General features: G+C 42.7%; 2 protein-coding genes across 6 annotated transcripts in view; one reads left to right on the plus strand and one right to left on the minus strand.

Annotated features, from left to right (window-relative positions):
• Positions 1-606: 606 nt before the first annotated feature.
• On the minus strand, positions 607-16,285 carry men1 (multiple endocrine neoplasia I). Of its 3 annotated transcripts, none has more exons than XM_021309537.2 (10): positions 12,223-12,658; positions 8,911-9,119; positions 8,302-8,430; positions 6,327-6,367; positions 6,157-6,244; positions 4,622-4,758; positions 1,837-1,978; positions 1,581-1,754; positions 1,306-1,500; positions 607-1,191 (listed from the first exon to the last, which is right to left on the minus strand). In XM_021309537.2, exons 1-10 carry the CDS (start codon positions 12,656-12,658, stop codon positions 979-981), a joined length of 1,764 nt encoding a protein of 587 aa, XP_021165212.2. In that variant the 3' UTR covers positions 607-978. The 3 variants fall into 3 exon arrangements, with proteins under 3 accessions (XP_021165212.2, XP_036001995.1, XP_012706041.2); XM_012850587.3 differs by adding an exon at positions 16,149-16,285 and having other exon boundaries at positions 979-1,500; positions 12,223-12,760; XM_036146102.1 differs by having other exon boundaries at positions 607-1,500.
• A 729-nt stretch (positions 16,286-17,014) lies between these two features.
• The window catches only part of rtn3 (reticulon 3), a 39,571-nt gene continuing 30,143 nt past the window's right edge, over positions 17,015-26,442 (plus strand). Inside the window, exon 1 of one of the 3 annotated variants that reach the window (XM_021309540.2) lies at positions 17,015-17,330. In XM_021309540.2, the coding sequence (XP_021165215.2) occupies positions 17,246-17,330 (85 nt within the window). In that variant the 5' untranslated portion in view covers positions 17,015-17,245. The remainder of the gene's footprint in view (positions 17,331-26,442) is intronic. The other 2 variants (XM_021309538.2, XM_021309539.2) reach the window with 2 other exon arrangements.

The raw sequence follows: 26,442 nt of genomic DNA on the forward strand, positions 1-26,442 counted from the left end.
TGGTTGGAGCTCACTGACCTTTAAACAGCAAGGCTTGGTTTCAAAAGAAGTTGACTTTTGATTTCCATTGAAAAGCTTTAACCAGGGTTTAAAAAAGGAAGAATATTGATGAAGTTGATGCCTGAGTCATGATGATGAGGCCATGATTCCTCAGAAACAGTTCTTCGCACCGGCTGTCTCGTCATCAATCACGTTAGCAGCAGGTCATAACATCAACAGTGCCTTTCAGAGTGCTAAAGATGCTTCTAAAGGCGAGTCAACAAAACCATTTCAGCGTTGTGCGACAAGCAGGGTTTACTATAATCATGACAAATTATTGTTTTTTTTATTATTACTTTATTACTTGCAGATACAAGAAAAAGAACTACAAGTCATCAAGCAGAACGTTGTAGCAGGGTAACCCAGGGGGGCTCCATGGAAACAGTGCATGGTCTCTCCAAGCTTCTCAAATCAACGGAATCAGGCATTCTTCGATCTAAAGGCCACCTACTTTAGAAACAACGGAAACAAAAATAAGGCAACATAGAGCTAGCAAGAAAGAAGCCGTCAGTAGAGCTGAGTGGACAATGTTACACAGTAACTATCCTAAATTAATCGCTTCAGTCATCAACAGGTTCTTCTTATCGGTACGAGTGGGTTTTTTTTTTTCCTTTGATGTTCCCCATCACTTTGGCTTCTACATACAAGTCAATGAGAAGATCCACAAGCGTGCAGTTGGCTGTCAGTTAAAACACGAACTAACGAGTGACCGCTTACAACCTATCTAATCAGCCACGTCTCCTAACTTCATTTCTTAAATTAAAACTAAATGAAAAGCTCACTTCTTCTGATATGTGATGTTTAACTTATCTGTGCAAGTCAAATGTATTGCTCAGAAGAAAGAATGTAAACGGCGATGGTTACCTACATGAAGACAAAAACAAGTGTCTCTCGGGGTTTTCACAGTTTTCCCTACACTCTCCTCAACAATCAGCATGTCTACAGTGACTTGCGCTGGCGCTTCATGAAGGACATAGAATAATCCCCCGCCGGGGTGCTCTTCTGCCTCTTCATCTGGACCTGGGACTGAGCGGTGAGCTGCAATTTGATGGCGCTGGAGTTCACCTTGGCTGCACACAGCAGCTCCTTCATCCCCTTCATCTTCTCGCTCTGAAAGACCACCACTGGGCCGGCTGGGCACGGCGACGCCAGCTGCTGGGACAAAGGGGAGGAGACAGAGTCTGAGCCGGGGGACTTGGGTGTCCCTTCCACCTCTCCAGGCCGCAGGCACTGGGAGGAGCGGCGGCGGGCAGCTCCTTCTCCCACCTTCTTGGGCTGCGCTGCGGCTGGTTGTTGGGTGGGTGGTGAGGTGGGACCAGCCGGAGGAGACAGGCTCTGGTCCTCCAGCTTGGACTCCCTCCTGGGGCCCCGCCTGCGGCCCTCCCGAGGATCCTCGCTCGACTGGTCGTCATCGTCCTGGCACTCAGGTTCTTTGGTGATGATCGACACTTTCTGCCGCACCTTTCAAATCAAAACAAGTCGATTTTTAGTTCCAAAGCACCAACAGGCCCAAATCGAAGGCTCACAGCTCAGATTCTCACCTGAGCGTCAAAACGGCTCAGCGACTGGACCAGGTATGTGGCCCAGCCCACATGAAGAACCGGAGTGGGGCTTCCCTCCTCCCACTTGCAGATTCCATCATAAAAACGGAGCAGGTGAGCAAAGCATTCTGGGTCCTGGAGTGCAGAGACAGCTGTCATCTGCTTGGCGTTCTCCTGAAAGAAAATGTGTGAAAATCGGTGAGTCTGATGTGGATTTTCATCCTTTTAAATCTTACATTCAGCAGTGAGCGCTCACCTTGTCAGCCCCTTCCCCCCCATCTCCGTCCTCCCCAGGACTCTCAGCAGTAGCCGTCTCCTTCAGCAGAGTGGGGATAACATCATTTGCGATGTCGAAGAACTCTTTGTAGATCTCCTCATCCTCACGGAAATAGTTATAGCTGCAGGAGCAGGAGAAGAGCTTTAAGAAATCTGGGAGGAGGTCAAAGTTGTGCTTGGAGGACATGAAAGAACTGAATGATTTCCTACTGGTGCTAATAGCATTACAAAGGAAATATTTCTGAGGGATTAAAGGACAGCCTTAGAAGGAGGCCATGCTGATCAGAAGTAAACTTCTCACTGTGGCCATGGACCACGCTGCGCAGGTGTCAGAAAACAGAAAACAAGTCCAGATTCGACACGATCTGAACTCCAGCGATGAAGCCCTGCTAGAAGCAGATGCACATATTTCCCTGTGATTGTGGCGCGAGGCGGAGCTGAAACTCAGGAACAATGGGAAAGCAGGAAAAGGAAGCTGATAAGACAGGGAGGGAATGCGTGTGCTGGTATTAATAGCCGCAGCTCACGGAGGGGAGTGTGAGGACGCCGAGCTGAACATTTCCTGGATCATACAACGCCTTTCAGGCCGAGTCTCAACAGTCTGGGCTTTGTTCACCAGCAGCTTAATCACACACAACTTTACACACATTAACTTAGGTGCTACATACCACTGCTTTAAACATTTTTTTCCTATGATGATGCGGCAGTTAAACTTCTGAAGGTCTCAGTTAAACCTGTAGCGATCTGCAGGCAAACAGGTGAGCTTTCACTGCCACCCTGTGTTCACTGGGAGGAAGTAACAACCTGCCTCTGATGCTTCTGATCACTTAAGATTTCACTCAGCTCTCAGTGATGGGCCGACATTTTGTTTCCCCCCCCACTGAATATATTCCCTCATATCAACGGTTTCATTTTGCTGCACATGTCGGAGTGAAATTATGTCGCTGCCTTGATTTTAAGGCTTTTTAACGCAGTTTTGTGCACAGCTACGCCACTTGGTGGTGGAAATCTGAACCTGCACTATAATTGTACTGTTTGATATCAAAAGTAGATGTGAAAACAATTTAATATACTTTATATAATTTTATGTCATATCTGATAATAAATCTATTACAGGTATCAAATAAGACTAGACCAACTGGACTGAAAGCATCGTAGTATGTCCAGTATGTGGCCTGACGTGATCAGAATACATGGAAACAGCAGATGTAGATCTGCTGTTTCCATGTATTCTGACACTCTGCCTAGAGGGAAAGATATTCATTAAATGTGTCAGAATTTTTCCTTACTTTATTTTCACTTATGTGTTTGCTGTGCATATTGTTTTTCATCCACAGTTTCAAAGACACAGACAGGGCCTCTTGAGGGCCCAAACAGCTAAAATGAAAATGAAGCTTTCATCCATTAAGCTTTCATCCATTTCATCCAAGCTTAACATTCATGCTGGAAATGATTTGATTTCAGAAGTCCACTAACGTGTTTACAGATCCACCAGCGAAGGAAATACTTTGGATGCTTCCACAAGCATTCCTGACAATCACTGCGACCAGCGACCTCTAAATGACAAAAGCTGACCCACTTCCAGGGGACCACTACAGTGTGCCACGATGGATGTCAACAGGGTAAGAGTCAAGGCAAACAAACTGCCCCTTTCAGGTGGAGTGAGAAGTTGGTTCTGCATGGTTCTGAGGAGAACCTCACAGCCCACCAGAACCCTGACCTGTTAGCAGTCAGAGCCACAAAGGACCCATCCCCACTCACCCACGCCTGTCTCTGCGCTGCTCAGCCAACTCCTGCATCACACAGCTGCTGCAGATGACGACTGAACCAACTCAGACGGTTTCATGAAGCAAAGATGAGCCCCTGCCTGTCAATCTGCATCATGGAGCCAAAAATAAACGGTGCTGCTGGTAATTCAGCAGCGTTCACCTAAAGTGAAATATAAAAATAGCGACTAAAACCAGGCCTGTTTGAGGACAGCAGGCGGGAGACAAAAACCCAGCACAGCTTTAAGAAAGTAAAGCTCTGTCTCATCGGTTTCTCACCTGAATGAAAGCTAACCATGAATAAAATCAACTGCAAATCTGTCCTAATAAAGAGACGGTGATTATTTCTGGAGACAGGCGGTTCTGGATTGATTTGGACTTCTAAAGCATGTCCTTCTGGAGTTCTACTTGCATCTAGAACCACGCGTATGATGTGAAACCTAGCAGTAGCAGGCCAGGTGTTCCAGCTGTGCCGGGCTGTGGGCCACCAGGACGGTTCCGTGGAACATCAGGAACACGCATTCAGTTTGATCTGTTGCTCTGCTGCATAATGAACTCGTGTGTATGATGAACTATGCTTCATCTTTCCATTTGTCTTTTTCTGTGTCAGTTATCCATTGAAGGTAATAGTTTTGTTGTTCATTAATAATCATTGCAGGTGAAAACCCCTAAACTTGATATAAAGACAGACGTAGAAAAGATTTATCTATGCCTAATTGTCCCAGGTTAGATAAATCCTTGCAGGAGGCTGGCCCTAGGAGAATCTAACAACAGTGCAGTGTGCAACACAGATGGTTTAAGCAGCCATACATGACTTACAGAGACTGTGACATTACACGCTCAATGGCGCAGTAGTATTTGATTATTCTGAATAGTAAACCTAGTTTTCTACATGGTATCAGAATGAGCTCTAATGACTTTAATGCTGTTATTGTTCTAAGGTTCTTCCTGGTAGAACGTCACAGTAAAGGCCTCCCATCCCTCTGGGTGTGAACTCACTCTTGCATGACCTGTGCTGCCTCGGCCCAGGACTTCAGCGCCTCCTGCACATTCCTGTGTCTGTAGTGGAAACCAGCCAGGTACATGTAGGGGTAGATGTGCTCGTTGTTGTAGAACTTCTGAGCAGAACCGACAGCCTGAAAAGAAAACAGGCACACACAAACAAAGGCAGAACATCATTAGAAATAATGCTCTTTCAAATCGGAACAAACGTCTGCTTAACCACTGAGAGGTAACAGCTTAATAACACGAGCAGAACCAGAATACCCAAACCCAGCTGTCTTATTGGCTAGAGCTGAACTTTAGCCAACCGGAACACGGATAGAAGTGATGTCACAGAATCCAGTAAATCAGTTCTGCCTGCATGCATATACATATCCAGGGATTTTTCACAACGCTCAGCCAACATGTTACAGCGTGGCATGCAGGAGGTTTTCACAGGAGGTCTGCAGGACTCTGGGCTTCTCGGCTCACAGCCAGCATCATGGGTCCACAGTCACTTGGGAGAAACCCTCAAGTTACAGGGAGCAATAAAGGACAAGGCCTTACAAAAGTATTCACACCCCTCAAACTTTCCCACATTTTCACATTAGGACCGCAACCTTCAGTGTATTTGATTTGAAAATTAGATCATAGAGCAACGCTAAGCAGAGAATGATTGTGGAGAAGGAAAAGTCATTTTTGCTGAAGACCCAGGACGACGGCAGACAGCTCAGGGAGAAAGGTTAAAGCGGGGTTTGGTTTGAAACACTATCTCAAGTTTTGATGCTATGTGTAACAATAACTGACGAATCACTGTTCAATTACAAGGGTACAAAGGTTTCATGAACCTACTAATTAAATAATGGTGGCAGCATCATGCAGTAGGGAGCATTTCTTTGAGAAAGGAAAGGGATGCTGGTCAGAGTTGAGGAGAAGATTGATGAAGCTAGATTTAAAGCTCCAAGAGACCTGGCCTGGGGGAAGTTAACCTCTCAACCAGAGACTAAACATACAGCCAGTGCTACAAATTTTAGCAAACTTAAGCTATTTTTACAAAGGAAATTGGCAAAAACCTCCATGAAAAGCTGATGGATACCCCAAAAAACTTACAACTAGATATCCAACAAAAGGTTGTTTTATAAAAGGAGCGACTCAGGGGAATGAATATTAATGCATGGACCACTCTTCAGATTTTTTAGTTTTGAAATGTTTAAAAGCCATGTATAATTTTCCTTCCACTTCACAATCATGCACTACTTGGGCTGCTCTATCAGACATCCCAATAAAAGAGGTTTGCTGTACGTGACGAAATGTGGCTAATTAAGGGCTAGGAATGCTCCTGAAAGTCACTCCTTATTAGTTTGGCCTCTGTGTGGGGAAACTGAAGCAGGTAGGAGCTTTTCAGCTGCTTCAGAACTGAATTCTAAGTCCTGCAGAGTTCCATTCAAAAAAGCCTGCCTTTACTTTTTCTGCAGAAAAAGCTTTTGATGAATTTCTATTCCTTTCTCAGGCTACTGGCTTGTGGCATGTGGGAACCCTTCAGAATGCTGTACCTTGAGATGAATTTGCAGAGGGTTCTCCTTCCCTGGTATTGGTTCTTGGTCCTCAAGGTCCGCTAGAGTCCCCATTGCCATAGGATATCTGAAGTCAGAAACAGGGAAGGAGGAGTATGAGAAGCACTCAACTACAGGAACAGCAAGCATGTGCTTTATTTCAGACTCACCTGTCCAGGTCACCTCGATCATACAGCAGCCAAAGAAGTTTCTGTGTGATAAAACACAAATACAGAATTATGAGTAAAGGTTGATGTCATTCCACTGCCCAGAAAGGGTTTTTCTCCTTTCAGTTCTAATATTTTTTTACAGGCGTGGGCCTGAAATGGACAGTGCCTTCTAAAAACTGAAGCAAGGAGCTGAAAAATATGACCCTTAGTAAAACGTTGGAATCCTATCCATTGATGGATGGTTATTCTGTAGCTTTATTTTGTTGTAGACAAAATGGCAGATGCGTCTCTATTATTCATTTCAAGGCAAAGATTTCAGGTATTGTGTGCAAATGTTGCATCAAACTTTTGTTCCATCATAGCTGAAAAGCCAAACCTAATTTGAGTGTGCACTAAATGCTCCGTCATCACGTTCTCTTTATTTTGTAATTTACAACCCTCCTAAGGCATGTTCAGGGCAGTCAAACATTTTTACAGTAGCAGGCCACATACTATCAGGTAGGAGGGTGCACTTATGCCGGTGCCCGAGCCCCGGAGGGGAGAATTTTGAAAAACAGACTCTCCCTGATATATTTTGGAAACTTTCAAGACAGGTGATTATTTAAACAATAGAGTCAGAGTGCATGTTTCAAATTCAATAAAAGGCAAAAAATGTGAATGATCAATTCTTCAAAAACATTTCTTTTTTATTATTATTCTTAAAACATTATTTTTTCACATGATGTTATCATCATGTTTTAACAAGGTAAGGTAATCTCCATTTGCATAAAAGTTGTTTAATTTGAATTACTAGCACCACATAAAACAGATCAGATTAGGTGAGGTCTATTCATCCTATTATTATTCACAGTTCTGTTATAAAAACGATCGTAACATTTCTTCACGAACAAAGTCGAATTTTTATGATAAAAATACAGGGTTGGAATTTGAAATTAAATTTACATGTTGAATTTATTTCAGTCATATCGCTCTTTTCGAAATCTCTTATCTCAGTTTAATTTCACTTGCACTCATCACACACATGATATCATATCATCGGCGAGGATTCTAGAGACGAACACAAAATGCAACCCCTGAAAAACTTTGATAATTTGCTGCTGTAATATTATATTTTATTATATGTAATATTATAGTTTTTTCAGAATAAAAAGCTAACAGATGTGCATAATCAAAAAATATCAGAAATACAATTATAGAGCATTCAGTATTGTAAGAAAGCCCACGCTGTTTCTGGATAAATACATTATTGTATGAGTTAAGTTCTATTCCGTTTTATGCCTCTTTCCTTGTAAGTTTGAAATGTCCCATGCTCCTGAATGCACCATAGCTTTCTGACGCTCGTGAATGCATCACACTGGTCTATGAACGCGGTTCTGTGTGCTGTGCATGTTTGATCTTCCGCTTAAGACAAAGCTTTGCAGTTTCAAAACTCACGTCGGCTCTCACGGTTTTATTGCACTTTTCGGCATAACAGCGGTCTGTGTTTTGATCGGAAAAGTAGCATCTCGGTTGGAACAAGGAACCCAATCACTCGTTAATGTTGCTCTCAGTGGAGACAGATGCTAAGCTGATTTTTGGGATGTATAATCGGGGAAAAGTAGGCGGCGGCAGGAGCTGCTATAGACGGCGATTTGCCGCCGTTGACCGGCTACTTTTGACTGCCCTGCATGTTTACTGGGTAGACTTGGCAACAAAAGGTCTTAAATATAGTTTCAGCTTTTGGCTTGAGCACGAATCAAAGTGACACTGAACAGCGGTCTTTTGGCAGCACTACTGTCTGACCAAGAGCAAGAACTCAGCCAGGCAACAATGGGTCCGTCTATATTGATATTGACAACAATGAATATCTTTGCAGAATCCTTTCTTTGGGATTGATACATACCTGAATGTGAATTATGTTAGAAAACTCCTGTGAGTGCTATAATGAAAAACCCACACATTTAGTCCTGGACAGCTTAATAGTGGCGTTGCTCACCTGCTGCAGCTGCAGGAGCTCAGAGCTGTCGGTGTGCAAATCAAGAGAAGGGTTGATGGCGCAGACCATGAAGGCCACCTCCATGTTTCTGTCACACTTCATGTAGGACCCCTTCAGGTACAGCCAGCTCTGACAGAAGCAGGAATAGTGCAGTGATGTGAACATAGAAGCACTGAACAGAGTTCTTATGTTTCCATTTCCCTTAGAAGTAACAACTGGCCAAAATAACCAGACTTATTTTAATAGAATTTATGTTTCTCCCCCTATAACACATGAATGTTTTACATAATATATCTAGAGGAATTTGCAAAGATCTATATGATGTTAAAATGTACTCAGAGCACTAGTCAGCTATGGTCTGAGGGGACCATGGCAACCATGACGGCCAGTCTGCAAACTTCATTCAGATCAGTTTTACTTGTATTCTTCTATCTTCTGTACATCTATATAATGAACTTTTCAACTTGTTCCCAGAACTTCACTAGAAAGGCAGAACATTGTAGAGAAGATTGTAGAGGTGATGATCTATAATTGATGCCTCTTTATATAATCTAGATTTAAAACAATGTGTGTGTCTTTCTGACCGCGCTGTCCTAAGCTGGGACTAACCTTCTCGTTGACTCCAACTGTGACCGTCTGCCCTCGGCGGTCTTCATTGCCTTTCCCATGCCAGGTGACCTCTGCTGTCTCCTCCCCGTTTTTCCCAAATATGACCCAGGCGTGGTCTTCTGACAACGCCAGGTGGACATCCTTAAGACCCAGAACCTGACAGGCCGCCACCACAGCGAAGGCCACCCCCGAGCTGTCCAGTTTGGTACCTGGTAAAATGAACAAATAACAACTTTCATCACTTAAAACCCACCCAATGCAATGTGAACTAATAAAAACATAATAATAAAGTCAGTTAGGTAATTCAGCTGTGATTTAGTTTTATTTTCATTTTTCCAACTAATCTATCTTTGTGCCTATCAATGTTTTACAACCACATGCAGATGTCAGTATCAATAGATAACAGCTAATATTCAATTCAATCCAAAAAGTGAAAGTGAAATAGATATAGTTCAAGCATTTCTTTTAAATAGGTTCGAGTATTGTAGCAGGCCACTTATGAAAACCCCAAACTCAGAGGCTTAGATAAGTTGAAAATGATAAAAAGAAAGTTTATGGTAGGAAATGTTATGGACTATACAGTTATGGGGAAGAGTGATGACTGATGACAGCTGTCAAGGCTCTATGGAAGCATATTACTGGAAGGTAAAGTGAAGGAAAAAGTATGGCAGAAAAAGGTGCACAAGTTAGGGATAAATGCAGCCTTGATGTGACTGTGAAGAAGAGGCTTTAGGTGGTGATTGAAGAGAGAGGTGTGGGATGCTGCTGGAGTCACATCTTCAGAAGGCACCAGACACAGACGTACAGGGGCTACAACTGTCACTGTGGGTCTCGGCCCACTGGGTTTCATCAAGTCCAAAGTCAAGGCAGTCACCTTCCTTCTGCTGACAAGCTTTATGGAGATTCAGATTTCATTTTCCAGCAGCACTTGGTACCGGCCCACCCTGCCAAAGGTACTAATATCTGCCTTAATCACAGTGGTAACACTTTAAACCTACCGACCTAAACTTAGCAGAAAATCCACAGGTTGCTGTTAATTAACCTACATGATGGTCCTTTTGCATTCTAGACCATCATGTAGGTTAATACTACAGTCACTACATCGTCCCAACCAATCACAAAAGCAGACCCAGGAACGCCCCCATCACCAAGCTCCGCCTCCTACAAAGAGTTTGCAGAGCTCGCATTCTTTTTTCTTTTTTAAATCCTGCAAGTTTTGGTAAAAAGTTGTATGAATAAAGGGTTGAGTTTGAACTCAGTGTTCTTTCTCTAAACATAGGTCATTAAGCAACAGCATAAAATGGCCAGGGCTGCACTTAAAAGATATGTTTTGAATTTTTTTTTTGATAATTATCGATATCGAGGAATATGATTTCCATTTTATCAATATACTTTTTTTTCTATATCGATCAGCTCTAAACACAAAACCCAATAAAGACAAAGTGAAACAAACAAAAATCATGCGGACCATAAGGTGCACCGTATTATAAGGCGCACTGTGAATTTACGTGTCTATGTGTGTCTTTGTCCACATGTAAGAAGCACCAGATTATAAGGCGCATTACAGATTCTTTCCAAATGTCTAATATCACTCCGCCTTTCTGGTAAGGTGACCAGATGTCCCAGATTTCCAGGGACAGAGCCTTTTTTGGATGTCCTGTCTCCGGCAAAAACTGTCCCTGATTTCAGTGTATCGTGGTGGAGTAAAAAAAGTTTAGCACAACAAGAGGTATTTACCCCGCCCTGCCACTGTCTCGACATAGTAGGGCTTTAATGAACGCACCTTCCCCACCCCCATAGGCGCTGCAGGTCAGACAAAACAAACCAACCCCCAGGCAGAGATTCTGTGCTTAACAAAAATCAGAGACGTCCCCAGTTTTACATCCCCATCAAATCTGGTCACTTTCCACGCTCTCTCCTGAGAGGGAGAGCTCTGCGTCTCTGTTGGGAGGACAGTGTAGTTGGACTACACTGCTCTGTTTCTAACATACGGCCAAAATAAACGTAACTTTTATATTGAATTAACTTACTTTGTTTATTGTTGCTAGCGCGTACTTTGGGCGCGGGGTGCCTTACATGAATGCACTTCTAGTTTAGACATTACAGTCAGGCAGTCCTGTAGACAGCTCAGGGGTCAGATCAGGTAGTGACACAGTGTACCGTAATGCTCTGGATATCCATTGAGTTATAGTTACACACTTTAATGGACTTTTGAGCGCATTGTACCACATAAAATCTGCCAGTGAGTACAACTTTAATTAAATATAAGGGTACACCGCATTATAAAACGCACCATAAATTTTTGAGAAAATGTAAGGATTTTAAGTGCATATTTTTCCTATAGTCCGAAAAATATGGGAAGCATTCGCAGCCTGCCCCGACACTCCAGATTGGACTCAGGGGCATCCTGTTTCCACTGAGTTCTCCTGTAGGAACTGAACAGGATTTGGAATAGAACATACTTGTCCCGGGGAGGACGATGCTTATCAGGGCACAAACCAAGCAAAGAGGTTGAAGGACTGGCCGAGATTGGACCATGTCAAAGCATTCATCAAGAAACAATACAAGTATTTATTTAAGCATCAAATGTCCCAAATGAACGTATGAAGATCTGAAGAGAAGAATGACAACAAATGCCACATAACAGGTGAGCGCAGACGTTACTGAGGACACCTGAGACTCATTACAGCTAAACGAGGTTCAATGACGTATTGAGCAAAGGCTGCAAATGTTTTTTTTAAATATATAAACCTACTAAATGTTCTGGCAAACCTTTTACACAAGATTTAGAATAAGCTGTTGTGTTTAGCACTTTTAAGAGAAAACATTCATTGAATCCGTTAGGGTTCTGGGATACAGCTCCACATAATGAATATAGAAAATATAAAGCTCTGTCAATACTTCCTGTGTGTCCTGACTTTCAATTCAATGTGGGCCTACATTTCTGTATCAGAAAATCCCTTTTTGGGTCTGGCTTAATATTCAAAGTTTCTTAGAAAGCTACTTTTGGGTTTTTTAATTATCTGTAAGGCATGACCATCCAAATGAAGTGAAATAAATACGTTCTGTGGAATGAATCTGGTAAACTCTATGAACATCCCTCTATAGACCAGGCATGATTGATTGACTGAACCTGGGTTTCTCTTTCTGAACTGAATCAGTTAAAGAAACTACGTATATTCTACCCACATGAGGGAAAATGTAACATCTTACAACAATAACAGAAAATAAATCACAGAGTTTTCTTCTCCTCCATTTTCTCATTAGAGTAGGAAAGAGACTCGTCTTTGGACTGAGCTTTAAAGGTTGTACCTGTGATGAGGCTGAACAGAGACTGGATGTGGGCCCGGTCCTTGAAATAAGATCGACTGAGACTGTTCCAGATGACATCTGACACTTTCTTCACCAGCTCTCTGCTGGACCCAGAAGCAGTCCTACGGTACTGGGAAAGGTCCACCGCCCCGCGGATCTGGGCCGTAAAGCGTTCGTACAGTGCAGAAATCATTCCTAGCTCCACTGTGGGGAAGCAAGAGGTGGGACAGTCTGGCTCCAGCGGCTCGAACCGGACCCCTGGAACATTTATGGGTATGACCCTGTTCACAGCCAGAAAGTGCTCAACAAAACCCAGTACCAGTGAGAGGAGAGCCAGGTCTGGCTCGGACTTGTGGAGCTCGGCTTCAAACAGCTGGACCACGCCATCTATGCCCCTGAGAGGAAAGTACTTCTTCTGCGCTGAGTGCAGACCCATGATGATCCACTTCCAGACGGAACTCAAACCGATGTCTGCGCTCTTGCTGTGTGAATATTACCAAGAAGTCGGGTCAATCCACACCATCGTCTCACAGGGATCCTGCCGAAAGAAAACACAGTAAAAGGCAGGTGCAACGTTTTTACAAAGAAAATAAAACTTTTTTTTTTTTAAATGCTCGCTGACCCTGCTATACAAAAGACCTCTGGCCCATACGGACGAGGAAGCTACATGCTTTAGTTTTACAAAGAAACTATCATGGAAAAATGATCATCCATGTTTATAATGTTTCTAAAGTCTCTTTCAGATCATACTTCCATTTCTTATGTATTACGCCGTGTAATGAACTGAAAGGTCCCCACACAGGATGGGGTCTCGGTGATGATCAACAAACACAGTGACCATTTTTTTCAAACTTAATATATTTATTATATTTTTATTGACATGAAAATTTCACAGCAGATGCTGGTAGCAACCCAAATAATGCACACATGCAACCAAAGTCAGGCAAATTACTCCACAAATCAAGCTATGTGCAATGAAGCGGGATGGTGAAGGAAATAAGTATCGAAGAAAAGAATGTGCAAGAAGGCAGGAAATCTGCTGAGACCCATCAGTATTAAGACAGCACTTTACTCCTGCTGTGGCAAATCAATAGCAATTGATTTATTATCAGCTGGTTAGCTATAAAAAGGTTTCTCATTAAACAGAGAGCTATAATTGGTAGAAAAATCAGCCATGCCCTATGTAAGACTTCCACATGAGGAGGTGCTGCATTTTATGCATCTGTGGTCCTGGAAGTGAATGGAGCTCCTGAATACACAGATTTAGATGGGTGACCGCATCCTTTTATCAATATAGTGTGAGGATAAATAGCACTTCAAATATGTAGGAGAATGAAATCACTCGTTAACTGACTAATTGAGGGAAGTATCAAAGAAGAGCATTGCTAATGAGGTTACAGGTACATCTAACAAAATGGAATTGTTGGGAATATTTTTATTCTTTTATTGTGTTAATGATTTATTGGGTTTGTCATCATATATTTACTGGAATATATACGTGAGGTGGTTAGTGTTGTAGCTTTATCGTTTGTTTGTGTCCTTCACTTCTCCCATTCTAGGAGACCTGCAGAAGACAGGAAACATGTGTTGATAATGATACAAGGTGATGCACCCAGTTATCTGTGATACTTGTGACCCATTCTCTGAGTAGTGAATGGTCTGCAGTGAGTGCCTAGAAGAGATGTGATTAAATCATGCTGTATTATCTTGGATGTGATTGTTCCCCTACTTCCTTAGTGCTGCAACTGTGTTTTGTAATTAAGGACCTCCACTATCGGAAATAAAAAGAGAGGTGATGATGGGGTGTGCTTCAGAGCGATGGAAGATTTGTAAATGATCAGATTTCTGTTGTTTCTCCTATCGAGAGCAAAATTAACATCTGTTGTCTTTCTTCCCTGTGTGTTGTTTAATGAATGCTTTAGGTGCTTTAAACCTGACAGGAATATTGTGAAAAACTTATATGTTTATCCCTATTGTACAAAAAGTGAAACTGATATTCTATAGTTTCATTACACATAAAGTGAAATATCCCAAGCCTTTGTTTTCTGTAATTTTGGTGATTATGGCTTAGTGATAACAGAAAATTATAATATTACATAACATCGCCAAAAAATGTTTTTTGTGTATGTGTGTTATATAATGGCCACATTATGGGCTACACAATCATAGGAAAGACTGCTGACTGGACAGATGTCCAACAGACACTCTCCACAAAAAATCTCATCACTGAAGACGTTGGTTGTTCAGAGTGCTGTATCCAAGGCTGTTCGTAGAAAGTTGAGTGGAAGGACAAGGAGCAACAGGGATAAGCCCAGCCTTGAGAGGATTATGTCTCTTAAACTATGAAACAAAATGGATTTAAAATTTTGAGGAAGCTTCACAAGGAGTAGACACACATTCAGGAAAACACTTGACTGGTTTCACAAAGCAAGTAAAACCTCTAGAATAGCCGAGCCAATCATCTGACTCTAAGAACTGAGGAACCAATCCAGAATGTGCCAAATCCACGGCTGTAATCAGATGGATGGGTGAAACATTCACTCAACGTCAAAGAGAATAATATCTGCAAACATGAAGAGTTTTAATTCTTCTTTATCTTTCCTTTATATAAAACCAAATTTGACAGTCTCCAGATTGTGTAGGAACCCCCAGAACATGGCTGCATTTAAAACACAAGAATACTTTAGCTACCTAACAGGAAAAACTATCAGACAGTAAAGGTGATGAGAACTGAAACACAGAAAATGAAGGAAATGAAAAGATCATTCCTGTTAATGCATATGCCCTTTTTTAATCAAACTCAACAAAAGTGTTTTACAGTCCATGCTGTTTATTTATGCATTTATGAACCAAAGATAGCAGGAGTTCTAAGCTTTGGTCAATTTATTGAACAAGAACTTCTATATTTTATATATGTTTTTAATATTTCTGTTTGACTCTGGGTGACTGATAGCTGCATCTCTGGATCCTAAACGCCTCCCAGGAAGAAGCAGGACATATCGGAACTGGTTTTGGTCAAAGCCTCGTGTCTCACTCAACTCAGTTTTGCGTCCAAGAGTTTACTCTTTTTTTTTTTTTTACTAATCCGAGTTCAGTGCTTAAGAATTCGGCATTTGCACATTAATATGCATATGAAGAAGATCGGTTTAGGTGAGTTTCTCGAGCGCGACCCATAAAACTCTTTGTCGAGCAAAGTGTGACGCCGTCACGCAGGAACGGAAACATCTCGTTAAACTATACTGGCTTCTTTTTAAATACTGTAAACAAGGCTACCATAAAATGAAAGGATTTGTTATGGATCATAACCGAAGCTGCTTGGCTCCTTGTGTAACCCAGGTTCCAGGATGAGTGCAGCTGGATGTAGGTGTAACAGTGCAGTGGTGGGCGGGGCACCCGCACGGCTACACTCAACCACTCAGCGCCAAGATACGAACCCTAACACATTTAGTTTCAGGAAACACGCTAATTTACCGCAGCCTAACCGGATTATTAAAGACGCATGTGAACTTCCAGTACAGCCTAAAGTGATCTATTAGGTAAATGCGTTTACCAGACTGGCCGACTGACCTAGGCTAACTAGCTAACTTTACTGGCTTGAGTCATTGATTACCTCCAAGCTTTGTTTCGCTCTTTTCTTCATTTAAACTTTCTTCTTTCGCTGAGTAAATAACGCGCAGAACCAATCGGAAGCAGGAAATTAACCTTTATTTCAAAAAGTCCCATCGCAGCAGGATAAAGCAGTGACTACACAGTTCAAAAACCAGCTAACAAGCTACCAGGCTGCTAGTTAGCTAAACTAATCTTTTGGATCACTCGCATCCTCCACACCGTTTAGTAAAATACATCATCACACTCTCCCGCTATGCGGACTCGCATTGAGCTATTGGTAACAGTAAGTATTACCTGCGATTTAGGATATTACTTACCAGTATTCTCACAGAGGAAGCCACATGTTTTTGTTTGTGTCCCTCTTCTTTTACCGCGCACTTCAGTCTGCCCGAAAATGACTCGCAGCGCGTACGACTTGTGACGTAGGCAAATCTTAGCAGATCTCACCACAATGTGCACCTCCCCCGTGACAAGTGGATGCTGAAAGACGGGGCCCATCCTAATGTTTGTAAATCCTTGTGCGGGAGCTCTATGTGTATGATGGGAAATGTAGTTTTTCAAAGCAGATCATGACAACATTCAGTAGGGGGCAGCATGAGCCATTAAGACATAAACTGATTCAAAATAGAACAAAGGTACGTATTGCATAATGGGTTACAGACTTGCATTAGAACAAATGCACTTTAGTATATCATTCACAGCACCACAGCTGTGAATAACATTTTCTTAATTTAAATAAAGTATGTAAAGCCTAATATAAACTGCTAAAAGGCATACACTGCTAAAACGCAGTTTAGATAATAAAATCAAAACGCAATACGATATTAAGTTAAAATGTGGGAATTAGTCTCTCTAAAGCATGAAATACAAAAGCCGTTTTTATTCAGAGTTGTACACCATACAACCCGCTGTACACCATACAACCCGCTGTCATGTCTTCTGTTTTGTTCAGGAATATTCTCTCTGCTTCTTTACGCCATGTCGAACATTTCAGCTTCATAAGAAATCGATAAAACTGAAGAGTTACTAGATTGCGTCTCAAACCCAATTGAGCATAGGAGACAAAGGTTACAAGTCACAATGAGTATTGCAATCTTAAGCCTTAAATTTTTCTGCTTTAAATTACTGAAAAGCGCTTGGCTAAAATGCAAACACGAGACGGAGGAGTTTAACGGCAGACATTGAACGCATCAGAGCCGACATGTTTTTTTTCCACCCCTCCTCCATAATCTGGCCGTGCCTCGATTCCGTCTTGCTCTCCGCTCTTTCCTCAGAGCTCAGACGTGCTTGAGAGGTGCGGAGCCGAAAAGTCACAAGCTACCGACACGTTGAAAGGACAGGAAGCGTCACTTTTTAGCTTAGGCGACAGACATTTCGCTGCCACAGTCCCGCTTGTGTTTAGAGCTCCAATAAAATGGATACTCAGTCCTCCCAGATATCATCGTCGCAAGGTTTTGCCGACGGACAGAACTCCGCCGCCAAAGAATCAAAAATGTCCGGTAAGACTTACTGTTACTTGCTATTAAACTGGCTTGCAGCATTTTAACGCTGACATAAGATGTTCCATTTAGATTAAGGCAAACTGGACATATTTATTGGAGGGAACGTGTTTGACTTTCTTGAATAACACAAAGCCAAAGTTGACTCTTCATCATAAACGCGTGTCTGCCTTTATTCGCTTCATTTGGGCCGGCGTGGCCACCGTGAGGAACACCTGGGTTGTTACCGTCTCTGCTCGCCACACTCGTGTTCAGTGTGTGACTGCGATGCTGAAGTCAGCGTCTGATTCGCGGCCTGCTGCTCAGCCCCTGAGTGGAACAAATCTTAGTTAGGCGACCAAACCAGCCAATTTCGGCCACTACAGTAAAAAATGTGGGAGGTTCTCTACTGCGTTGAGAAACGGGCTGATTCAGTGCTGCTAACGGCCCTAAACTGCCTCCATTTCATGTAAAACCAGCACTTTGCGCACAGTGCTTTGACAGATCTCAGATCAGGGTACCGCAGTCATCCTTTCAGATTGTGAACATAATCTGCTTTTCCTAGACGCTTTGAAAGCAGCCAAATGCCAAATGGACAGCTGCGGATCGCAGGCCAGCTTCGGCAGCCCTGCAGGCTGAAGCTTTGGCCTCCAAAGTTGCGCCCCGCCGCCGCTCTTCCAGGGGAAGCCCTCCGCTTTGATGTCGCACTTTAAAGGGCCTGAATGGCGGAGAATGAGGTGGAGCATTTCTCTGGAGGGGGGGGTTGTACCTCCACACGGGAGACAGTGGGACCTGTGGGCTGGCAGAGCCTGCGCAACCCAGCACCAGGAGGCTGGCATCAGACACAAAGGGGGCTGTGAGGAAAACGCACGACGCTCGGGCTGTTTGACATTAGCCAGATTAGAATACGTTTCCCAATACATCCTTTTACACGTTTGTGTCATACTTGGCCGTGCAAGCCGTCGGTGGGGGGGTTAAGAAGCCCCACTGGTCTGCTTTATCGCTGAGCTTTGTCGCGCTGCTCTGCACTGCAGATGTATTGTTATTGAGCAAGTGCCTGGGAAGGGAGGACCCTCTTAAAGGCGCATGGTCGCTTCCCCTGTTTGCCTTCTGACACCCACGGGCGTAAATATTTCTACCGTCTGCCTTTCAGTGTGTGAGGTGTGAGCGAGTCTTGGATCAAACTGAGGATCTGTGTTTTCTCCGGCACTGATTGACAGCCCAGGGTGTACGTGGGAGTGGCTGCTTCCCATCACTGGATGGATGCATGGGCTGAGCCAGGCCCTGCCGTGGGCTGAGCCCTCAGTCAGGACTGGACGTTTGGAAGAGTTTCAGCACATCAGTGTTTGGGGGGCCAGAGCCATACGGCAGGGTGTGGCGTCTGATGATGACTTGCTTCATCTCAGTTTGTTCTCAGCGTTGGGGAGAAAACGGCTTGAGATCAACAATAGAAGTGTAACCACCTGCATTTATTTAGGTGTGCAAATGTAATTATATTGTTGTATAGTATGCAAAAAGAGAAATGCATCACTTTTTTTATTTATTTTAGAAAACATTCAGGGAATAACATTGCTTCAGCACGGCTGTATTGGGGGGTAAAATGGTTAAGGGAGTCTTAATGTGGGTGGTTGTTAGGAGGGCTTCCCAAAAACAGCACGCCTGACTCAAAACAACAGTAGATTGGGTCCTGAAATCAATTCACTTGTCCTGGAAAAAATCCTCTACTTATTTATGTTCACCTCTTCCATGTTGGTATGGGGTAAGTGTTCTATTTTTTTTCTGGCTACCCAATTATGAGCGGGTAATGTAAACATGTTTTTTTTCTTTAATTTGAAATAAAAACAGTGACTACAGAGCTGACATTTTTTACCTTTCCCAAAAATATAATTGATTAATGTGGCTAGAATTGCTGAAACAGTAAAGGTGGATCATCGCCTTTACTGCTGAGATTTTCAGCATTTTCAAATCTGCGTTGTTCCATGATGGATTGAAAGAGTAAAAGGAGAAAACTCCACCTTTTTATGTATTCTGCTCCACTTTCTTGTTACCTGATGACCCCTCTTGACCTCTGTCCCACTCAATCGTTTGTTCTCACACTATCATTTAAAATACTGGTTCATTTATAGTAACTTCTTACTCCTTTTGTGCTTCTTCACGGACACGCATCACAAACCACACAAATAAATGCATAAACTCAGACCTAACTGTGTATTCCTTTTGCCTCAGTGGTCGGGACAAACGAGTCCGCCTATTTGCGTTCCAGTTTCCCTTCTCAGGCAGTAGGAACAAAACATGGACGATCACACTGTTGTTAAAACAATAACAATGACTAACGCTTTTCTAGGCGGTATTTTGTGCAAATAAACAGAGCTGAAGCATCCCACCTAATGACCACTGAAAGGTAGCACCTGTACAACTGACTAAATGTTACAAAAATAACAGAGAGCTGCTGCAAACAGTCAAAGTACGAGGTTTTATTCAATGTTGCTGTGAGTAGCAGCCATCATGAAAACAGAAGTCTGTTACCATCCTGTTGAGTTTCTGATTCGTAATACCAACTTTGGGGCCGTTCCAGTTCATTTTTCCACCGAGGACAAATGGAATACACTATAAGCACAATTTAGAGAGACCAGTTAACCCAGTAGGCACTTTTTGGGACTGGTTGAAGAAGCCAGAGTACCTATAGAGAACCTACACCTGCAAACTCAATGAAGAAAGACTCTTGTTGGGATTGAAATCCAGGACTTTCAGCTGCGAGGCAACAGAGAGAACAACTGTGCCACACAACAGTCCAAAAACATGTATTTGAAAAGTTAAATGTATTTGAGATTACACTGGCAATGTAGTCACCAAAATCTAGTAAAAATGCAAACGATGTAAATGTACCTTTCTGTTCCTTGGTTCTATGTTTGTTTGTGAAATGTAGAAATGTTGTTTTCATTCAGTAAAACGGTAGCTTTGAACTGTTGTTAAATCTATTTGTACAGTGTATTGTTGATGAGGCTTGCTTTGTTTTCTAGGGATGCACCATGTGTCAGCATTAACATCGGTATCAGCCGATGATGGTCACTTTTTAACATGGCAGTATCAGTCTGATATAGGGCTGCAAGTTAACGATTAATAAGTTCATCTGAAATTGATCTTATCAATCCACTAGGGCTGGACGATACGGCTAAAACTGATATTCTTATGTCAATATATTTTAAATTTTGGCCATACAATGTAATTATATCAATATAAATAAAATAAAAGCTACAGAAAGAACGCCAAGATGCCCACCACAGATGCCTGTACAAACTTTTGACAATTATTTTGCCATGTTTATAAAACTCCAATATAACATTTTAGAAATATTTGATTTAAAAAAATAAAACCCCATAAAACCTGGAACATCAGTGATTGACAAATGCTGTAATCATAGACTATAGTGCATATTGAAAATGTCTTTTCGATTTTGAATAGTTTTATTTATATGTATGTATGTATTATGTATGCTTGTGAAGGGGAGACTACACTCGGGAAAATCATTTTAAGCGCTGAGAAAGTATCTTGCTCTCTTTCTGCCACAGAAAGTGGGCCTGCTCCGCGCGACCAGACGCACACACTGTGGCGAAATAGTTTATAATTAACCCAAAACGCAGAAAACATCCAGCCAAGATTTTAACTTTTGATATCTGTTATGGGCAAATATCCCCCACTAACTTAGTAAATCCTTTAGGGTCACATTTCAGCTGTGACGAACATGATCCTGTCAGCAGGAAATCTCAGACTGTGGCCGAGACTTTTGTGTGGCAATGGAAAACAGGCACCCCTACGATCAACTAACAATTCATTGATCAGTGGCCATTTTCCTAAAATCAAGAGTTTCTCTTTTATCTAGAGGGTCTTTCCATACATCAAAGGCAAAAAAGGTTTACACTACGCTGAATTAAAAAACAGGCACTTCGTTATTTAACAATTTATTGAACCTGCAATAAATATTGAGTGAATTAATGTGTGGTTTTCTCACACATTATTAAACTCAGACATATTTATAAGGTATAGTAAAATCAGAATCAGATATACTTTAATAATCCCAGAGGGAAATTGCTGTCCCACATTTAAGTTTTTAAAAATATTAATGTACTGGGTAACAGAATAGAAAGAATAAGATGAGTGGATTTTCTTGTTTTTTTTTTTTTGGGGGGGGGGGGGTGCCCTGAAGTGGATGCACTGAACTGGGAGGGACATTTGCCAACCAGTTCTTTTTTTTTTTTTATTATTTCTGAAAGGATATTGTTTGATGAAAAGATGTGTCCAAAGAGAATTAGTTAATATATTACTGGACTATTTCATTAAACTTATTTGATTGTGGCTTTGTTTTGAATGATTTTGGGATTGAGGAGTAAAGCATGTGGCTAAAGAGCTGATCTTGTTTGTATTAATCTAGGCAGTGCTGGAGATGGATGGCAGACACTGATGTGGCTCACGCAGCTGAAGTTGCTTTTTGTAAGACATTTTGTAGTTAACATTAGGCCTACAACTAGCAGTTATTTTAATAGTTGACTAATCACAAGTATTGCTTTGTATGATTTCCATTGTCTCCTAAGTCACTTGTAAAAATATTGACATTTCCAGTCTACACAGCTTTGAATGCCCCTTTATACCCTGATCATAAAATATTTTAAATTTAAAGGAGCAAAAAGTAAGAAATTTACTGTAAAATTAATCAATCATCCTCATTTGTCCCCCGGGATAGAAGTAACATTCCCTATAAACAATCGATTCTCTCCATCAACAATGTCTTAGTCAAGTCTTTCTTCTTCCAAACCTAGAGGTACGATGCAGAACTACTTCAGTGCAGTGTATTTATTTCCTGGTTTCTGATCCATTCATATGAGAGTTCCCAGGGTTGCCAAAATGGAGCGTAGCATTTGGTGTTTCATGTTGGCAACAGAGCAGCAGCCTGCAAACATGGAGCCAGTAAGAGAAGGAGAGCAGAAATAGAACAGGATACAATATCATACACCTGTCCCGTGTAAGTAAAAATTCTGTGGGGTCGGTGGGAGGTGAATTTGGTCGTGTTTCACAGCGGCAACGGACCATTGAGGGAACAGCATAGGCTGTTGTCAGAGGCAGGCTGTTGGCCCTTTAAGGATCTCCATGTCTTTGTGGGTAAGCTGTTTAATCCACAATAACAACTTACTGTAGCTGAACAGTCTGCAATCATTATCTTGAATTTATTTGCGTAACGTCCTCGTCTCTCTTGACTTTGTAACCTGCGTGAAAGTCTGCGAAAGGGAGGAGAAGGAGGGGGTACGCCATCAGTTTTGTGACACTAGGTCTCATTATTGCTCCTTTATTTAAAGGAGCATAGCATAAGTTCCAGTTCTTGCCAACGTTTGCTCGCTCAGGCAACAATATGAGATGTCACCAGTGTTGTGCACGTGCATGGGAGAAGAGAAAAGCATCTGCAACTGCACAGGTCTGTTGTTTAGAGGCGTAATGTCTTCTGAGGTAAGAAAGTTAGAAATATTGAAGTTAGCCCGTGATCTCTCGCTAATGCGTCAATTATAGTGGAGACTCAACAAAGTAGCCAGGTGAACGAGAGCAAGCAGCGCGTCACACTCAGGCCCACGCCCAGAGGATTCGCCCTGAATCACTTTCTCATGAACTGACTAATCCATGCTAAACAGGCAACTGAGGTAAATGGAGGATAACTTTATACGTCGGGCAATTGTAAGGGCATGCATGGGGGGAAAATGTATATTAACTTCAAAACCTACGCCATGCACCCTTTTTTTTAATTTTGTTTAATAATCCCTGTCAAATTTTTTTTGTTAAAACGTCAAAGATCTAAATGTATATAAAAACAGTCTTTTGACCTTCAAACTTTTAACATTGCATAATGTTTAGAGATTTTAAATTGTAGTGCAAAAAGGGGAGCATATCAACATGTTTGCCGTCGGGCTTGCTCTCTTTGATGAGACATTCCTTAACTGTCCTTAATGGGGAAATTTGGGCGTGACACAGACAGAGTTGGACTCCAAATCAGAAATGAAAAACAAGCTGATCTAATCTAAAGTTAGACAGCCATGTGAGAAAAATATGTAAAATTGTACAAGCAACACATCTGTGTAGCTAAAGAATGCGTAAATGGACATCAGCCTCTAAGAGACAATGTAAATGATTACTGGGGGGGGGGGGGGGGCCTGGGGGGGGAGAGTTGTCATGCAGCTGGAAGGAGGGGAACAGCATGGACGGAGTGTGTGTCGAGCTAATAGCAGCTAGCGCATTAGTTCATTTACACAGAGTGGTTTTCTCCCAGGCGGGAACTTTCATGTCGCTCTCAAACATAGAGGCGTTTCAAATAAACAGACCACGCTTAGCCTGGGGGTGGGGTAAAGCCTGCTGGCCTGCCAGGCTTATAAGATACTGGGGGAAACCCTGAAGTCTAAAAGCAGCTGGGATGAAGCGCCTACAGAAGTGCTCCTTTGAGCATCTGGGATACAGCGGTCTGTCACTGAAAGAGCTCTCCAGCTATGCAGCAGCTCCATGCATGGGATAGGAGACATTGTATATTAGTGGTATGTTTCTTACGGTCCACCACCTGTACTGGGTGCAGGAGGCATCCCAGGATAGAGCTGCCCCTCCTAATGAGTTTATCCAGCTGCTTCCTCTCGGCTACAGTTAAGCTGCTGCTCCAACAGACCACACCATAGAAGATGGCTGATGCCACCACAGAGTCATTGTCGGTCTTAAGGAGCGCCCCTGCACTCCAAAAGACATTAGCAGGTAAGAGTCTGCTCTGACCCTTCCTGTAAAGAGCATCTGTGCTGTGACTCCAGTCCAGTTTATTGTTCAGTCCACTATCTCAACATCAGTTCCTGAGATGTTAACTGATATCGGTGTGCCTGTGAGAGTCCACCACAGGCTCCTTAGTTTTCCCTGTATTTAACCTGAGCTGGTTCTGCTGGTGCCAGTCTACAAAGCTCTTTATCCACTGTCTATACTCTGAGTCGTCCTCATCTGTGATGAGACCGACTATGGCAGAGTCATCAGAGAACATCTTGAAGGTTAGCAGCCTGGTGAGCTGATGGAGAAATCTGCAGTGAACAGAAACGGTGCCAGCACAGTTCCCTGTGGTGCTCCTGAACTGCAGGCCAGCCTGTCAGAAACACAGCTCCATGTCCTCACATACTATGGTTGACCAGTGAGGTAATAAGTATCTACTGTGACAGGTGGTGGTCCACTGCTGACCACTCCAGCTTGTCCTTCAGAAGTCGTAGTTGGATGGGGTTAAAAGCACTGGAGAAATGAAACCTGATCCTCACTGTGCTCTGAGGTTTCTCCAGGTGGGCCAAAACTCCATGTAGCAGGAAGATGATGGCATTATCCTCCTTGATGCCAGGCTAATATGCAAACTGCTGTGGAGCCAGTGAAGACCTCACCAGGGGGCCAAAATGGTATAGGATCAGCCTCTCAAGGGTCTTCATCAGGTGTAATGTTATTGGTACCAGCATCTAGCCGTTGAGGTTTGTGGTCTTAGGCACTGGTACCACAAAGGAGGTTTTCCACAGCTGTGGGTACCCTTCCCTGCTTCAGACTGATGTTGAAGATGTGCCCCATGAAGCTATAAAGCTGATCCGCCCAGCACCTCAAAAGCCTGAAGCTGATGCGATCCTCAGTTTAGTCTTTTGCAGGATGTTCCTAGCCTCGTGAGACCATCCTGATCTCGCGAGCTTTCAAGGTTTCACTCGCAGATCAGTCTGGCTACTCTCCGTTAAAGAAAATTTGGAGCCGTTCACCAAACAAACGTCCAATCAGCGTTGGCTTTGAGGCGGGTTGAGGTGTGACGCAACGGGAAGCGCGTCAGTTCAGTCTAAAGAACATGGCGGCTTCAGCCGATGAAACTAGCGTTAGCGTGGCTATCGAGCAAGTTTTATCGGAATTACAGAGTATTTCTCTGCTGAGCTAACGAGCCTTTACCTGCAGCAGCAAGAGTAGCTTGGCTTGTGGTTGTGTTTTCGTCGTCGCTCGTAACAGAGCGACGACGAATCTGATTGGTTCATTTGGCCCGTCTATCACCAACATAGGCCAATCAGCTAACCAGTATTTTCGCCCCTTCCCAAAGTTACTTCAACGGAAGGTTTCCAGATGGATATGCGGAGCAAATCTATCTGGCGGAGTCAGGTAAGGATGTTCCTCACCTGGAATGCTGATTCGGATTATTCACCCATTTCAAGTCACCTACAGCCTGGGTGTTCTGTTTGTGACCTGAAATTGATTTCAATATCACTGATGTTGTTGTCTTGCAGCTGTGCCGCCATTTTCTTCCTGTAGTTTTTTTCCCTCTCTGATCTTTTTCCTCAGTTTTTTCTGTACTGGTCTCGATTCTTCTCTCCTTCCTGAGCTGAAAGCCACCTTCTTCTCCTTTAGTTAAGAATTTATCTCAGGGCTTGCTGTTGGTGAAACACCTAACTTTCATGAGGGGCACAGTAGAGTCCACACATAAATTGCTATAGTCTGTGATGCATTCTGTCACTCCATCAATGTACTCCTCATTAGGATAGCAAACTACATCCCATGCAGTAAAGCTGAAGCGGTGCTTTCTCTGCCTCCTCTGACCATTACCTCACTGTGCATGTTACAACGGATTGTGTGTAAGGGGTTTTTACACAGGCTGGAGGTGAACCAGCTTATGATCAGAGCCCCCCCATTAGAAAAAGGGGTGATTGAAATATATGCCTGTTTGCAATTTATATACAGTGATTCTAGTATTTTATTGTCACTCAAGTTGCAGGTAACATACTGATTAAAGGTGGGGAGGGTGGAGGCAGGGATATCACAGGGTGCCCCGGCATTTGCAGACAGGGGCACATACGCTACTATCATGATTAAGCCTGGAATATAATTCAATATCAATATATTTCAATAGACAGACATCTGGTTCAATAGAAAAAAGTGGGTCAATAAAAAGTTAAATTGAACAGTTTTCCTTCCTTTTGCATTCTAGCATATCATGTAGGTTAATACTACAGTCTTTACATCCTCCCAACCATTCACAACGCTGACCTAGGAAAGCTCCTTCACCATGCTTCAAAGAGTTCAGAGAGTTTTTCTTTTTTAAGACTTACAGTTTTGGTAAAAAGTT

Source organism: Fundulus heteroclitus, chromosome 14, assembly GCF_011125445.2.
Source record: "Fundulus heteroclitus isolate FHET01 chromosome 14, MU-UCD_Fhet_4.1, whole genome shotgun sequence".
NCBI classification, from domain to species: domain Eukaryota; kingdom Metazoa; phylum Chordata; class Actinopteri; order Cyprinodontiformes; family Fundulidae; genus Fundulus; species Fundulus heteroclitus.

Bases quoted from the DNA above. Each gene is read 5' to 3' on its own strand.
- men1 (XM_036146102.1), bottom strand. From the start codon at position 12,658: ATGGGTCTGCACTCAGCGCAGAAGAAGTACTTTCCTCTCAGGGGCATA. The intron at 6,245-6,326 runs GTGAGTCTGAAA...TTCTGACTTCAG, and splicing joins GATCGAGGTGACCTGGACAG to ATATCCTATGGCAATGGGGA. The intron at 1,501-1,580 runs GTGAGAATCTGA...TTGATTTGAAAG, and splicing joins TGAGCCGTTTTGACGCTCAG to GTGCGGCAGAAAGTGTCGAT.